The sequence below is a fragment of the Trachinotus anak genome, unplaced genomic scaffold (genome assembly GCF_046630095.1).
Source record: "Trachinotus anak isolate AG129_WGS33_773 ecotype Australia unplaced genomic scaffold, CSIRO_AGI_Tana_v1 ptg000025l, whole genome shotgun sequence".
Lineage (NCBI taxonomy): Eukaryota > Metazoa > Chordata > Actinopteri > Carangiformes > Carangidae > Trachinotus > Trachinotus anak.
In genome coordinates this window covers 13,799,526-13,817,266 of record NW_027273876.1, presented here as the reverse complement: position 1 = coordinate 13,817,266, position 17,741 = coordinate 13,799,526, and the positions used below count along the sequence as shown (strand labels likewise).

At 41.6% G+C, this 17,741-nt stretch overlaps 1 protein-coding gene across 1 annotated transcript; it reads right to left on the bottom strand.

The window, feature by feature from the left end:
* Positions 1–1,410: 1,410 nt before the first annotated feature.
* Positions 1,411–4,168, bottom strand: dlx3b (distal-less homeobox 3b). The gene is made up of 3 exons (XM_071463339.1): positions 3,641–4,168; positions 2,685–2,869; positions 1,411–2,349 (listed from the first exon to the last, which is right to left on the bottom strand). The coding sequence occupies exons 1-3, from the start codon at positions 3,981–3,983 to the stop codon at positions 2,035–2,037; spliced, it is 843 nt and encodes a 280-aa protein (XP_071319440.1). The 5' UTR covers positions 3,984–4,168; the 3' UTR covers positions 1,411–2,034.
* Positions 4,169–17,741: the final 13,573 nt, after the last annotated feature.

The following is a 17,741-nucleotide window of genomic DNA, read 5'->3' as shown; positions in this document are numbered from 1 at the left end:
TTTTCTCCCGGTGCGTAATGGCGCCTTGGTGGTCCATGTGGATAAGATCGCCATTAGCGGTTTCTCCATCATGTCATTTCTTTTTTTTTTTTTTTTTTTTTTGTGCAGCATATTTAATAATAAATGAGTTATGGGGCCAAACTGATGGTGTTGTCCGCTGTCATTAGTCTTTTCTCTAGAAGACGTAGAGAGGGAGGGTGATGGGTTTTTGGTTTTTTTTTTTGGGTTTTTTTCTGAGTGTCTCATTGTCGCTGTCATAACAGTCATTATCCGAGAAGCTGTCATGTTTATCCAGCTCCTCTCCGCTAATTGATATCTGCGTGTTCTCCAGGTTCCACATGTGCCACGGTCGCTCCCGCGAGAATGTTTTTATTACCTGGGAAGAGCTTTTGCCTAAATTAAAAAAATAAATAAATAAATAAAAAGTGCTTTTTTTTTTTAAATTTTTACCATAAATCCTGGAACTTATTCTTAAATATTGCATTAAATCAGGCGAATGAGTAAAAACCTGTTGAGGAACAGTTTTGCCAGATGCGGTCGAAAAGATTCCAGCGTCTGAGGCGAAACGCTCCAGAAACACAAAGGAGTTGTGTTTTTCCTGAACCTTCAATATTTGGCAGAGCTTTACATCCATCCCTGCTGCGCGTGTGCGCGCGCGCGCGCGCGCGCGAGATCCCCTTCGGCAACAGACTTGCTTCACCCTTTGCAGCCCCACCCACCTCTCTCTCTCTCTCTCTCTGTCTCTCTCTCTCTCTCTCTCCCTTTGTGCAACGTGCTGAATTCTCTCTTGTTATCTGGCAACAGAATAGTAATAAAACCAAGTGACTCCAACATGTCTGCATGTATGTCGCCTCCTACTGCAGAGCTTTGCACGCAGCTCACAGAGCCTCAACACAGGAAGTCAGTCCACTGTCCTGTCACCATTACATCTGCACTTGCGGGCAGAAAGTGGATCAGAAGATAATGATTTAAATATATATATATATATATATATATATATATATATATCTTGCAAAGACAAACATGAACTAACTAGTGCGTGTAACTTAATTTCAATAGGCATGGAAACTACTTCTTCACTCCACTCTCACACTCTGTATGATGAGGCACAAGACTGTTATTATTCAGGTGGATCAGTAATTATGAAAAACCTGAAGATGCGTGTATTATAATTAAATATTAATTATGCATGAAGCTGTTTCCAAGTCAAGAAATGATTTGGATTTAAGATGAGTGAAAGTGGTTTATGAAAATTAGGGCTACTTTTTTTTTTTTTTTTTTTTCCCTGCGGTGTTTAGAATACTGTAGTTTAAGGTGTTATAGACCTAGTGGGCCTTACGTTTAATTATCTGCACAGTTTGTCACGTCCGAACAAACCAGGCTGTTTATGAATTCGCTACACACACAACATGCAATTAACACCTTTATTCAATTGACAAGAAGAACAAGGGGACTAATTACATGAATATAAAAATGGTTTTGGAAGCACCACAGTGCCGCCGTTCCGTTTCAAACAAATATGATCATAGTGGTTCTGCATATAAACACATATTTACAGCCTTCGACGTTTTGTACAAATCAATATAAATATGACCTGAGTTTTCTTTTTTTTTTTTAAGCGCGCTCTACAAACCCGCATGCATGATTTGAATGTAGCATGGATCAACTGCACAGTTTTGTCAATATTCGGTTTGTGGTCAGGCAACTTGTTTTTAAAAAAAAATCTTTGCATATTCATTTACAAAAGAAGGTAAGGAAATACAACAGAAGTGATAAATAATTTAAAAAAACCACGCCAGATGTCCGTTAAATATGCTGCCACAAGTGATCAGAAATCCCTTATGTGCTTTGTGAATGGAAAACCCAGTTCTGAAACATTCTTGATCATCCAAAAAAAAAAAAAAAAAAAAAACCAAAGGCAATGTTTCACTTCAGGTCAGCTCCCGGTCCAGTCGACCTTTGCTCTGCAGAGTCATTGTGGAGATACCTCGTTTGGAAAAAATTGGAAGAGATACGTCTGCTCTTGAGTCATTGTTAATAAACAGCTCCCACACTTTGCTGCGGGACTGGGTGGTGCACGGTGCCCGGGTGCTGTAGGTGCGATCCCTGCTGGTACCAGTGGTTGTTATAATCCTCCATGTATGGCGGCGACGAGCTGTGCGTCGGCTGTGGGACTTGAGGTCTGCTGATCGGGGTGCTCTGCGGGGTGCTGTTCTCCCAGACTGCGGGAGAGGGCGGGGAGTTGCAGGCCATGGAGTCGCTGGCGTTGGGACTGTGCTCCAGAGGAACCTCGCCGTTTTTGTACAGCTTCTTGAACTTGGACCTCCGGTTCTGGAACCAGATCTTGACCTAAGAAGGGAGACGGTACATTAATTGTAATGCAACAGAAAATTCAAAGACCAGGAGATATAATTTCACTTTTTTAAATAAACACTTGCTTGTATATAAACACAAGAAAATCACAGTTTACAGTATTTTATTGAGATGGCAGGGCTTCTTGATAAATTAAAAAAAAAAAAAAAAAGCCATTAAACCCGAGAGATATGTTTGGTGTGCGTAATTACGCACTGAGGGATAATTACAGAGCAAATTGTTGACCATATTAGAGAGTGCTGACGCGGGTGACATTAAAAGTACCGATGAATTATAAAATATGAGGTGTTGCACCGGGTCAGGCAGCTCACCTGTGTCTGAGTGAGGCCGAGCTGAGCCGCCAGCTCCGCTCTCTCGGGCAGAGCGAGGTACTGCGCCTTCTGGAAGCGCCTCTGCAAAGCAGCGAGCTGGTAGCTGGAGTAGATCGTCCTCGGCTTGCGGATCTTTTTCGGTTTTCCATTCACCATGCGGACCTCGGGCTCTGGCTCTTCTTTCACTGCAAAATGGCAACAAAAGTCAATAAGTAACACTGACCACTGTGGCTGCTCAAAGCTGAATTTAAAAGCGAAAGCACCACGACAAAATGTTGTTGAAAGTTAAGAATATCTTATCCATTTAATGTGACAAAATAGCTTTAAAGTTTAAACTGAAATGTGGCAACTTCAAAACTTTGGAAAACGCAACCGTCACAAAACCAAAGTCAAAACTAAATCTCTCTTATTTTGTCAGATCTCCAAGTTGGCCCGCCAGTAGTAACATGTTAAAATGGATGGAGTGAATATTATTAGCTTTAATCAAACCATCATTGTTTTATGGCCAGCTGTTAATGGCTGGCTCATTTCAGACAGGCTGTTAAAACATGACATTAACACCAGGCGGTGAACTACCGCTGAACAAATGTTAGTTTTTTTTGTTTGTTTGTTTGTTTTTTTAACCTGTAGATTCATGATAAATCATATATACTGGCAAGAGAATATTAGTGGCCTTGTTAAATTAAATTTATGAAGACATGAAACGAAGAGAAAGCATTTGATTCTTGCGTGACTTTTTGTCTTTTTCAAAAACTTTAGGGAAACTTAAAATCAAATATAGAACAAAACAAAGATAAAATATCCTGTGCTAGGGCATGACTCCTGTTTTCATGCGTAATCAGGGCTCTTTCACAGGCAGATATCGGCCCGCACAAGTGACCCGACCGTAACTCGCAGATAAAGCAAAGCGCAAAGGCGATCGCAGCAAAATAACTGGTGATTATCTCAACATTTACCTGAGCTCGGAGGCGAGGCCGGCAGGTGATCTCTGTTGTAATGTCCGTACTGTCTGTAGCTATTTGTGTAGGGGTATTCAGATTTGGTGGCGTAAGCTCCAGCAGCTCCCATTCCGTTCAGATTAAACTGGTGGTGGTAAGAGTTCATGGGCTGTCCGTACTGTTGACTCTGATAATACTCGTGATGGCCGTGGGACGTCTGTCCGCTGTAGTAGCCCATGTCCGTCACCGAAGACTCGGGGAGAGTAGGAGAGTCCTTGGAGTTCGGGTGGCAACTCATAGATCCTGGTAGATCGGTCAAAATACTCGCAATCTTCTTCTCATACGTCTGTCCGGCGCTCATGGTGAAAGCAGCCCTCCAGAGTAAACAAAGTCCACCGGTGGATTCTGTCGTTGGGGAGTGCGCAAAGCAAAACTGCAACGAAGAACTGGTCTGTGCGCGCACTTTAAACGCACGGCTTAGGAGAGCCTGTAGTCCACTGAAATCTCCCGGCTGCAGAAACTCGGTTGTGGCATAGATCAGTGCTTGTGACACGGAGTTATAGAGAGCTGGGCTGGATGCTGCCTTCCCATTGGCTCTATTGCCTCCCCCCTCTTGCGCTTCAGGCGAAGTCGTGGTGAAACCCAGCCTTCAGCCAAGAGAGCCTGTGCACGCATACCTCAGCACCGTGGGGTTTTTTTGTTTTTTTTCTTCTTCTTCCTCTGATTTGCATTTACCTGTTCACTGTGTGCACATCCAGTTCTGTGGGCCTTTGGGTACGCTCTGTCCAAAAACACAAACACCTATAGGTCCAGATTTTCTCAACAACTGCATCATCTACAGGCTGTCACCAAGATGTTACAACACAATAGCGGCCCAGAGCCTTTCTAAAGCCCAATCCTCCAGCCAGAGCGTCTCCTTAATGTTTTCATGCAATGTTTTCTTAACAGTGCCTAGAGATCACACTTTATTCAGCCTATTGAAAGGCTGCCAGCCAGTCTCCCACAGACCCCCTTTTGTCATTCAAAGGTGCTGGCGGACAGTGAACTTTACGTGAAAGAGATGGAACAGATAGGCAAAAGACTCGTTCAACTGATATTGCCCGTGGGTAAATTCCTCCACACTGTCCGTGTTGTTTGGATGTGCGTGTCTTTGTGTGCGCAAGTTTGTGTGTGTGTGTGTGTGTGTGTGTGTGTGTGTGTGCGTGTGTGTAAATGCAAATTCCATCAACACTGTTCAGAAGATGTTAAAGTCTAATTGACAGCAGGCAGTATTGAAGGCAAAGCAGCCCCGTCTGCAGCAGCTAGGCCTAAATCGTGTCATTTCGATTTATTCTGAAGAACATTCTGTAGAGAGAAACTCTGAAAATAACCTTTTATCTCTCTTGTATTAAACAAGGAACATTTTTGACTGTTCCTTTTTTCCCTGCAGCCTCTGCTGTCAGCTGAAAGCGCGGTGCACAGCGCCCCCTGCTGTCCCCACTCCTAAATGTAACTTTGGTTTTCTGCCTGCAGAAGAGACAAAACGCAGATTTACACTGCTGAAAATGTGCAGACTTCCGCCGACGCTCTCCACTGTCAAAATCACGTTGCCCACAGACCACAATCTCAGGACTTTACGGGACACTGCTGATACAGTGAGCCGGCGTTTCATCCTCGGCAGCTCAAGTCTGATCACCTTCCGCCATCTTTCGGTAGAGCCGTGGCACTGAGGTGACGGCTTAAAGGGCCCGTTCACCAAAATTCAACCAACATGAAACAATAATGATAGATGCAGGTTTGCCTCGATATGTTGGAAAAAATGGCAACTTACTGTAAATAGACAATCATTATGAGGCAAATTAAGTGTTGATAACAGTCGACTTATCTCTCTCTGAAAACCCCATGGATTTGCCCAAATTAAAGTCCGGTGTTTGGAATATGTTTCCACCCACTGTCAATGAGAAATGAAAACTTTAAAGCTTCAAATACGCAACCTGAGTCCTGAACACAAAAGAGTGAATAGTCTGTCCTTAAACTGGACTCTCTCTTGTATTGTAAGTATCAAGTGCTAAACAGACCTTTTGGGTCATGTGATGTCTGAGGTTGTTTCCTCCTCTGCCACTAGGGGACGCCAAACACACAAAGGTGGATTGTACAGATTTATTTCAAAAACACACAAATGGGGGGAAAAGATGTTTGAAAAGATTTTGGTTTTGTTTTTTTTTTAAAACAAAAAAACAAACATTTAAATTCAGAATTTTAAAGTCCAAGAAATGTATTTATAATTGAGAGATTTTGTGGCTTTTCTTTTTTATTTATTTATTTATTTATTTATTTATTTTTGGTTTTTGTTTTTGTGGTCTGAAGTGAATGACAGTAGGAATGTTTCCTCCCAAGCTCATTTTACTCTTTTCATGCAAAGACAGCAGTGGCATTTTTTCTGTTTCACAGGTTTTCAAAATCGAAATATCCATTTCCAGTTACGGTAAAAGTTTTATGCTCAACTGTTTTTTTATCTTCTCTTCATTTTTTTTCCTGTGGCAAGAAAACCATTTATCAGATACCCTTTAAGGCAGCTTTAGAACATCGTGATCCATCAGTTTTTCCAAACATAAGTATTTTGCCAAATGCCCCCAGACCTGACAGCATACCTGAGCATGCCTGGCTGAGAGAGACTGTGCGTGCCTGAAGTTGCCTCAAATCTCACATGCAAAACAACACTGGAAGATTAAAATGTAGACTATATGACCTTAGATAGATGATATACAAATGTGATATAACACTAAACACTTAAAACTGCTTGTAGAAAGTTTTAGCCTAACAAAATGTCTTCCCTCCTGAAAGTCTTGATTGAATGGAAAGAGAAAATAAGCTGCTGTTTCATTGTGAAATCGCCAGGCTTTTGTAGTGTCACAGAACAACCAGTAGATGGTGCATACGTCTTAAAATTGAATGTGGTGGTGACAGTTTGAAAATACCTCACAGACGTCACAGAAAAAAAAAATATATGGTCAAAGTACAAGAAAAGGAGAAAATGAAAATAATCTAACTCCAGCACATTTCTCTGTCTGACGTCAGTTTGATGTAGTTGCTCCTCTGTGAGTTATGAATGCGTGTTCAAACGGACATCAGGCTAAAATCATTGGCTCAAAACATTTTTTTTTTCTGTCAAACAATATGTGACAAATATGTGACACTGACAAATGAACTCTACACTTCTCTGGCTGCCAAACCAACAAACCCTCACAACACAGTAACATGAGACAGCATTGGAGGAAAAGTTTTGTACTTTTCTAATGTAGTGAGTAAAAGTAGAACAGCTGGCTCGGTTCCAGCACGGGACAAGAGCACAATGAAAACCCAGCAATTACTGGCTAACTAGGTCTGATCACTGCTGAGGTAAAAACAAAACCAGAAAAAAGTCCCTTTGTACTGTACATAACAAATGAAACCATTTCCCCTCAGAGTAAGTAATTTTCTTCCCATTTTAAACTTCTCAAATCTTCCTGAGAATCATCAGTGTGATTAAGGGAGCTCCCCTAGGCCAAAAAGAGCAACACTAATGGCAGTGACCTTCAGACATGAAGTATGTGGGAGAATCAGAGACACAACAGTCTCGCAGTTTTCTCAGGACCTTGATTGGATGACAGTGGCTGTGGTTATCAAAAAGTTTCACTTCAAGCACAAGCTGTACCTCTTCTCTCTGTCTCTCCTTGCAGCTCTTCTCTGGTTTTTCAATTTTAAAATACCAGCTTCAACATTCCTGTTTGAATTGATTCTCCTTCAGACTTTACAGTGTTATGAAGCGCTTAAGACAAATACTGCACATTCTGTTTTTCTTTTGCTCACTTTTTGACAGAATGGGGGGGTGGCCTCCATGCAGAAATACCCTGCACCTGTCTATTAGTACAAGAATAACAAAGGGAGACACGCACACTGGATATGTATACATCTACTACCTACAGCTCCATGTGAACTGCCAGGACTTCTATAGTTACCCCACTACACACATAAACAAGTCAATGGGATCCCCACACGCCTACACTACAGAGGATGTTTAGACTTTAATTATGAGGGGGACAGTGACACCACAAAAACAAAGTCTGTTCATTGCTTCCTACACCCCCGCGACCATCAACGCAATTTCATCTCCCTTTGAAAAGTTCAAGGCAGCAGCATGGAGCTCCTCGAGATAATGAAGCACCACTGGCTAGTCTGTGCTGATCTGATTGAATGGTCGACTCACTCAGGGAGTCAGGGCGCTCTCATGAGTGGGAGACTCAGAAGTCTATTAACTGCTAACTCTCTCTTTCTCCCACTCTCCCGCCTTCTTCCTCAGTCCTGATTAGAGATAAAAAGAGAAAATGGCAACAGGTCAAAGACCTTGAGCCATCGGTTTAATGTAGATCTGTGTGTGCAGACGGAGAAAATAAGATGATGCTTTTTACTTCTACTCTTTCATGTGTAAACTCTTGTCAGTCTTTTCTCCAGATCTTTTCCAGATACAGTATCTCTGTAAGAGCTGCAAAATGCATAATCTAAACACTGACTTAATGTGCACATAATAATGTCTCAAAGTGAAATTCAAGGCCATCAGAAAAACTATAGTAATTGGCTTCCTCTGAAACTAGCCAACAGTTCACTGCTCCCATCCCTCCAAACTAAAAATATTCAACTTGATCTGGGATTTTCCTGGAACAAATGATTGCTCCAGCCTCCCAGCGGTGTTGTAAGTTGGCTCAGCTACATGGAATCGAGGCCCCGCTGTTCTCAGGCTTCTTCACACCAGGACAGTGCGCTGTGCAAAGCTGGCATATGTGTGTGTGTGTGTGTGTGTGTGTGTGTGTTGTACATTGAAAAGCTCCAGAGAAAAGAGCCCAGGTAAGACTTGGGTAATGTGTCCCCAGCTGCCAAAGGAGTCAAAAAGCTAATGGAAAGCACATGTAGCCAGATGTTGAAGGGCACGACCTTTTCCCCAAACATGCACATGCACATAAACATATCCAAAACACCTTCTAAAGCTAAATGTTCCCCTGCAGGGCTGCTTCCACCCACACTGGCTCTCCTGCGAACTGAAAAACAGTCAACCACTATTAGCCATCTGCTGCCTTTAATGGAGCTCTAATGACACTTGTCTCTCCGTGGTCACACTCAGCAGTTAACACACTTCCTTCACACTTTCATGTACACACTGTTACACTACAGTGTAGCTCGTCTTCAGTGTGAATTAGTATGTTTGCTTGTTTTTGTTTAAATGTGAACCATCTCTGAGTCTGAGGTCATCGTTTTTTTTTGCATCTGCATCTCTTAAATCACAAGAATTTACATTAATTGGCATAATTTTACAAAATTCTGATGAATGATTTCAAGCTAGATTTAGCTTAAACTAACAAAAGCAACTAGTCAGTGTTTTTTATGCATAACAATGATATGTTGAGAGCACACAAAAACTAGCTAGCTAACTCGCGAGAAAAGGCACTGAAACATTTAGCTAACAGTGATGGATAAATGGTGGAAGTTGTAAATAGGTAAAGAGTTCAGATAGTTAACTAAAGGTAAACAGTTGAAATAGTTATCTAAATGGATAACAGTTCAAATGATTGTCTTAAAGTAATAGATTTATGCTGAAAAAGCAAAAAGTAATGCATAAAAAATTGAATTAGCTGAAAATGATAAAAAAAAAGTAAGAATAACTTAAAATGGTGAAATGTTGAAAAGGCTAAAAGGAATGAATAAACAATAAACAAATAAACAGAAATGGTTTGCTAAAAGTAGTAGAGTCACGATGTATAACAGTGAAATAAATTTCATTGCTGTAAATACCAATTTAATGCCTTTCAATAGGATTTGTCTCCATGTATCATTCTGCAATATTACTTTCAGCCATATCACCCTGCCCTACGTGTCCCACTGATGTGTGCTTACTATTCACTTTGTATTATGTTTGAATGTGAGGATGTAAACAAACAACCCCCTGGATGGAGACAACAGGCCTCTGACCCGGAGAGCATTCCATGTCAATCAGCCTTTGCAACAGTGCACTGTGCTAATTGAGTGATCCATCCAGAGCCACACAGTGAGCTGGACAATGACGGCCTGACCCCCCTGACTAAGACAAGACGATCTCATCAAGATCTGATGCATAAGTCATTTCTAACCTTTGTCTATTGTGTTTTTATTAAGTTTTATGACATCTTCTCCTTCTGCTGACGTTGCTCTCTCCTCTCCAGTGCTCCTCACTCCATCCCCCAACTGGTCCTTTCTGTCTTTTCCATTCCGCTGGCACCAGTACCAGACACTGCACAGAGGCATCCGTACAAGTGTCCCCGTCCTGGCAGCCCCAGCCTCACTGACGAGAATGCATCTATTCTCTGGTTCCACTCTGCCAAGTGTGCATGAGAGCAGCCTGCAGAAACAGCTGTTAAGGGAGTGATCAAAAGAATGAGAGGCTTCTTTGATTACCACCTCTTTGTTTGCCCTCCACTCAAACTTTCGTATTGACGGAGGCCACTCTCTCAGTGGGCTGCAAGCCAAGGCAATTATTTGTTTTTTGCATTGAGGATTTATTCGTAGTTTTTTGTGATAGATTTTTGTAGTAGATTTGTGCTTTATAATAGTTATCTGCTGCAGCTAAATTCAAAACATTACTTCCAAATGATGCTCCTTTGACTATAAAGTTTTCATATGTCGCAATCTCTCATGACTCTCATGAGTCCCCACTATCCCACAGTTCATCTTGACCCTTCACCCCTTTGTTACAAGCTCCTCTGGAACTTATCACTGAAGAGTGAATATGTAACCTTGGTTACAGATACATTCTCCTTGAGCCTTGGAGGTTGAGATGCCCTCTCCCAGGATTCTTACAGGAAGCTCCACCCTAATCCATGCATGTTTGTTTTTCCTCAGATGGAAATGCATGTTGGACTAGTTGAAACTGCTTCATTCTATCTGCTGATTATCTGCAGGCAGGATAACATCGGACAATCAAATGTTTCCTGGAGTTTCTAGCAAAGTTTGTCCTTTGCTTTGATTTTCAGACAACCCCCTATTCAGCCTCATTAAAGAGTTACAGAGTAAGTTGAAGTTATAAAAAGCCACTCGTAAATGGTGAGTTTGCCAAACGAATAAAGTTTGCTCATTCTACTCTTCATGGCATTGCATCATAAATGTGTAAACATCAACATTTTCATCAAGTTAAAAGTCTTAAAATACCCAAATCACTTTTTAAATTTCATGTAAATTGTGGGCTATTCAAATGAAATATTAAATTCAAAAAGTTTCAGCTGTCACAACATTCAAAGGTACTTTGTGTAGGTGTTTTTTCATAAACTTAATCCAAATCCTCAGTCAGAACAAATGCCTGTAACTGGGAATTTTTCATAGACAGGAAAATCACAGAAAAGTCTTGAGTAAGACATACACCTAGTTATTTGGTGGGCTTGTTAACACCGCACAGAGAGCTGTCATTTTTCTAGGCATGCCTGAGCACAGCACATGTTGGGAGTTCCCGTTCAGCCCACTTCTTCCTCCTCAGCTTACACAAAAACTCCATGTTGGTTTCTCGTCTCCATGTAATAAACTCATAGTCATCCCCACTAAATCAGATATGGCAGAGTGAGTCAATCAGGTTGTTAAGTCAGGTTGAAACAAAGTGCGTCAGTCAGTCTATAGCCGCTCGACCTGACTGTGAGTAAGTTTCTGCTAAATATTAGGCCCCAGGAGGTGAACACCCTCCATCCTACCTCCACTCTCTTGTCTCCTGTCCAGATTTCTGTAATGGATTTGGTGTCTTCAGGGAAGTGATGACAAGATGAAGTCTAGTCCAGGAAACGAGAGATATACCTCAGGAGCTGCTGCCTAGAGCAGTGATTCTTAACTAGGGGTTTTCATTTCTGCGGTTGCTTGCAAAAACAGAAATTATGATTTGAATTAGAAAAAATATGTCCATGCATTGAGTCAGCTGTAATAACAGTTCAACTATATGTTAAGAGCCAATGGAAACTAGTTAGCAAACAAGCAGAGAACTTTTGCTAAAAGAGGTAAATACATGGTCGAAAACAGATAATGAGTTTGAATACTTATTTAAGGTAATCAGTATGTAGTTTAAACGATTAATTAAAAATATTAAAATTGTTAGTTTAAAGTAAAGGATAATGGTGAAATAGCGGTAGGGTAAAAGATATAGTCAGCTAAAAGTACTGCATAGCAAAAATAATTGCTTAAAGTGATGGATAAATAAAAAACTCAACAAACAGTTAGCTAAAAGTAAAGTATACACAGATAAAATAGTTATAGCTCAAAGAAAATAAAGTAATGGAGGAAGAGTTGAACTACTTAACTAAGGTGAAATTAATGGATGCATCGTTAATAGCAGCACTGAGGGAGCATCTGACAAGGTTGTTGGGGGTACGTCTTATAAAAAGGTTGGGAAGCTCTGGTTCAGAGCAGCCTTTCTCAAAGAGTGGCCCGTGGACCGTGTTTCTGCAAGCGACCACTTGTGGTCCGTGCAGATTCATTAAAACATCATATTTAAAATCAAGTGTTTCTCAAACTGCCACAAAGCCTAGTAGTGAGCAGGAGGGTACACGTGTTGTTTTCAATATTAAGTCAACTCGTTTGTAATTGGTTTGTTTTATAGTTTCGTTGAACTTGAATGTAACCAACTGTTTTTTTGACAGTACAATACTGAAGTACTGGTTTAGGGCATCTTTCAATACTATTTCTCAATTTCATATAAAGTATTAATGAAGTCAAAGCTTGGATTGTGCCTACTTACATGAAAATCTCAGCTACCTTTAACACTTTTTCATCATGACAATGGTTACATCAGGTGCTACACTTGAAGGCTGCTACCACCCACAGTCCTATAGGGCACCGTGTGAGGGACAGTGCCCCCCAGACAGGCCTCTCTGTGTTTGGTTTGCTGCTGAGTCCCCGCCAGTGTCCCTCGCTAATGAATGGCCATTTAATGATCTGAGAGAGGCCATTCAATTGAGTGGAAAATGTGCAGGTCTGTGGAGTACAGCCCCACTTGTCATCAGAAAGAAAGGGCATGGCTTTGTATTCACACACACACAGTGGAGAGGGAAGAAGTGGATTCATGCACTGGCTTGAGAGGAAGCTGAACACACACATGGCATGCATGGTTTTTCACACACTCCAGCACAAATCCCTCACAAATGAGAGCCTTCACAGCAAAGACATCTACACTGCTATGTGTTTTTTTTAACACAGAATTTTAACAAGGATGAGGCTGATATGTACAACAAAGACATCTCAACGATTGTACCAACTAAAAAGTCTTTCTAATGTGAATTATTGAACAGTTAAAGAGTATCCCCAAATTATCTCTTGCTTCTTGATCAGAAAACTCATCACCTGAATACACAGACACAGACTTACATCCTCATGAGTTTATTAACATTAACAACAGAAGTTTTACCACCAATCAAATCGGAACCATCTGCCAATCTCAACACATTCACCACGAACAGACAATCACCACAGGTTCAGCTTTCGAAAACCAACACATATGTGTTCAATAAAAAAACCCACCCTTTTATGTTCCATCATTTATTTACAGGTCATACAAGCCCAGTCATAAACAAAGTGGCACCATGTGGTTACTTGGGATTGACTGCAAACAGTCGATCAAAAGACAGGAAAAGAAATCCTCAGAGTGTTTACAGGAGGTCTGAGGGAAGACCAATGAAGCTTGCAGGGGTTGGGCAACCAGACAGGCTATACGCTGCGCAGACAGGAAGGAGGCTTTATAAGGAGAATTGTAAATCACAGCAACTCACTTTACCACGGGAGGGAAGATGAGCAATGTGGGAGAGAGCTAGTGTTGTGTTTGCTGGTCAGATTTACTGCAGTTACCCTCCAGATTGTGTCATTATTCAACGGTCTGTCCCTGAGATTACATTAGGCTTGGTCACAGCACCATGCATCAGATTTACTGCCCCATATATTCACCTATTATCCAGTGAAGAATAGCAAGGCGGTTAACAATTGGATTAAGCGAAGGTAGATAGGAATATAATTTTCCAGTTTGTCAAGATGGCAATGTAACGTTCAAAGACATTTCTAAGGCAGTATTTTCTACCCTGTCATGATATTTAAACTCCAGTGTTAACTAGAATAAAAATGTACACACATGTGTTTGTTTTCCTGCTGTGTGAGCATAAAGGCTACTTTCTGAAAGAAGGTCCCAGAGACAAATAACTGCTCCTTTGTTAAACACTGCAGACAAGTGATGGTGTGGGCTTCGCGAGGTTGTTAAGCATCAAATTCTGAGTTAATGAGTCCCATGGGAGGAGGGGAAAATCTCGACTAAGGTGAAATGCTCTTGTGACCTTTTTGAGCTCATGCAACAGCCAGTCACAATAACTGGTGTGGTCTCATGGAAAAACTCTATGAGAGGCCTGTTATGACTGAGCTCAGGCTAAAGGTCAGGCTGGTGTCGTTCCCCATAGAGATAGCCCCTTCATCCACCACTCCCTTAAACTTCTGCATTTTCTACCTGACATACTGTATATGTAACAAAGCTGCACTGGGTGAATAATAAATGTACGCTTGTAGGATTTTTTTGTGGTGGTTATTGCCTCTCTATATCTTTTGGGTGGAGAGCTTATGCCCAAGGTTATCTGTCCTCCGGGCTCAGAGCCAGATCAAACCCAGCCTCCCCTCAAACATGTCTTTCTTTACCTATGACTCCTCTGCATTGAATTGTTCATTTTAACAAAAGTGTCTCTATGGGCAAAGGAAGGAATGCTGCATGCAGGAACTCCCTTTTTAATGATTAAACACTGAGAGTGCACCATTGAACAGCAAGTGTTTCAATTTAATTTTCCCTCTCAGTAAAAGCTTAACTTAATCAGACATTCCTATCACTGTTAAGGCAATGTTTCCAGAGAGGAGGACATTTTTGCAGAAAATATTTGTTATTTGTTTGTATTTTTATTTTGTGTCAGTGATTTGTCTTATTGATTTAGAGTGATCTGAAAGCTGACGAGGGCCCGCTGGAGGAATGAACTACTCGTCTCTAAGAGCATTTCTGGCAAGTTAGAAATTCCTTTTAGAAAATGCCTATCACCGCCAACATTTCTGAAATGTTCTGATGCTGTGGGTTTGTAGTACATTACTTTCTAGCATACCAGCGGTTTAATCTTGCAAGGCAGCTAGATTCTTCACAGGTGAGAATCCATCTCACCAGACTCAAGCTATTCACTTGTGGCCGAACCACAGCAGTTTGGACGAATTGGCAGCTATGGGGAAGGAACTGTTTTGGTATTTGTAAGAGCAGCTTTTATGCACAAACTTTCCCTACAAAGACGACAAGACGTGTTTCCTTTTCGGTGCTCTCCTGCTATGTGATATGATAGACAGACAGTTCATCCAATCAACTGCAACCTACCAAGTATCTTTTGAAAGTGCTCATGTTTTTCCAAAGCAGTTTCCAACAAAGCCTAGCATAGCACGTCAGGTTAACACTGGCTGGTCCAAGTCAAACAACCTCTTAAAGAAATAGTTTGACATTTTGGGAGATACCTTTATTTCCTTTCTTGCTGAGACTTAGACAAAAGATAGATACCACTTTCTCTTATGTCTGTGCTGTAAGCTATGGCCAGCAGTCAGTTAGCTGCTGAGATAACAAAAGCAGCTTAAACCAGCACTAGTTATAAGTTATTTCTTGTTTGTTGTCCTGGAGTCTTGTCTTGAGGTCACCAGAAAGTCACTGCTCACAGCCAAGGAATAGTCTGGCACGTAACTTTGTAAAGTTGCCATTTTTGCAGTCTTGATTTTGTACAGATTAGACAAGCAAGATACACCAAGTTAGCTGGTGAGCTTGAAAGGTGCTGGTTATCTGATTTTGTTACCTTTGGACAGAACTGAGCGAGTCGTTTCCCACTGTCTCCAGTCTTTCTGCTATGCTAAGTTAAAGCTAAGCTAGGCTGCTGGCTGTAGCTTTGTATTTAGCAGAGATATGGGTATGGTATCAACTTTCTCATCTAACTTTTGGCAAGAAGTCAAATAAGCTTCTTTCCAAAATGTCAAATCATTCCCTTGACAAAAAGAATAAGAAACCGTGGAAAGCTCATTGTCATGCCTGGGGTATTAGATTTTTTATTACATGAATTTGTGTAACAGCTGTTTTGGTTCCACCGCACAGTGACTATGCCCCGCTGTCTCCCATCATATCTGTCTGCATGAAAGCTAAGCTGAAAAACAGGTGCCACTGGACAGTGGAAGAGTGTGCGGAGCCACGCCTTCCACCTAGGGCTATACATTCCTACACTTCAGCATGAACTGGAGACATGAAGAACAGCAAGACCTTGTGTGGGTCTCAAACCCCTGCTGCATTTCCTTCCTGCTGCACACACACACACACACCAAACACTTCAAGTATACGCACATGTGGATGCTGCCATACAGCCCCCGCACCCAGATGAACATATGTGAACATATGCGCACATTTCCACACAAACAGACCCACACACACACACACACACACACACACACATACACACACACACACAGACATTATGTCTATAGTGTACACATGTATGCAAACACTGGGAAAAGCAAATGCTCAGCAACCTAGAGAAGTCATAAAACAGAGACTTTGAATGAAGAGGTTTCATATAACATCAGGTCAGATGTTGTTATATAGCACCAACATGTGGTCCAGTGTTGTTATAAAGCTGCATATTACTTGTGTGCTGTGTGCATGTGTGTAAATGTGCGTATCTTTCTGTGGTAAATTCCCGTTTTAGTGGACAGATACTGAATAGATCATGTTTTATTCCTGTGAAAGGTCATCTGAGCCCAGCAAGAGTCCTGGCTGGAGTTTAAACAGACCACACTGTCTTCCTCCACAGACGCCACCACCACTCAGAACATACTGGCTTCATAGCAACTCCCAGCTCCATGGCAACGGCCGGCTCTGTCGTCGCCGTGCAGTGAGGACTCGGCGTGAGAGCGTGCTGTGTTTCAAATTCAACCAATGTCCTGCTCCGTATGTTAAGTTCAGCTAATGTGGATTAATATTCATGGAAATTAAATGCGAAGCTGACATCTAGTTATTTTGAGGCCTGGTTTATTTTCATGCTGAAGAGGCTGAACCGTGCAGTTCAGTCTCTTCCAACCCACTGCCTGAAGACTTCAGTGTAATTTTAGTGAAGATAAGTGTAATGGGACTATTATGGAGCATACTGACGCTCTGCTTTCTCCACAGCACTCTACAATAGCATGTCCATTTCTGTTATCACACATTCACATCAGGAACTCCACATAGCATCCCACTCTCCCACCCCATCCCATCAGCTCTGTTTCAAAGGATGCCTTGAGAGCACTCTGTGAAGCCATTCGGGATACACGACGGACCACAAACCAGCAGGAAGAGTTGAGCTGGAACATATTATGTTATACATGTTATAATTATGTAGTATTAACCCACTCAATTAAATGGTGAATATTATGAGGCAGAAAGAAATTAATGTAAAGAGGAGATGGAGGGGGTCTTTTCTTTCTAGGAGAGTATGGTGATGGGGGGAGGACAGTGGTGGGTTTGGTGAGGAAAAAAACAGGAAGCCTGGAGATAAATTGCAAATTACATTCCATGTTTGTTGTGTGGGCTAAGACTGGAAGGGTCCAGAGCAGAGAGGACTCTGGGGGCAGCAGCAACTGCATTCAAGTCTTTGTCCCCATGGTTCACTTTGGCTGGTGTTGGTTTACAGCTGGGTCTAGGGAATACACATTTAAAGGCCAAAACTGGAACTTTCTTTCTCTACTGGGCAGGGACTCAAAGTTAACTCTACTCTAGTGTGAAAAGTTATCAGATGCAGCTTAGTATGACTACAGAGCCATCACAATCGCAACACTGCAGTTACACACCTTATGGAAGAGTGTATCTTTCTCTGACAGCACACAAGAACACTGTTTGTCAGTATCATCTGTCACTTTTCAAGAGTGACACTTTTCAGTTGTTAATGGGTGGGTCTAAGACCTAGAGGGGTTAAGGATCAGGTGCTCCCCAGCCCTTTTGCAAAATGCATGAGAACCAGTCACACAGAGTGAAATAAATGGGGAGGTCAGATTGCTCGTCTATTGTGGTTTGGTTGCTTTAAATTCCTCTCTG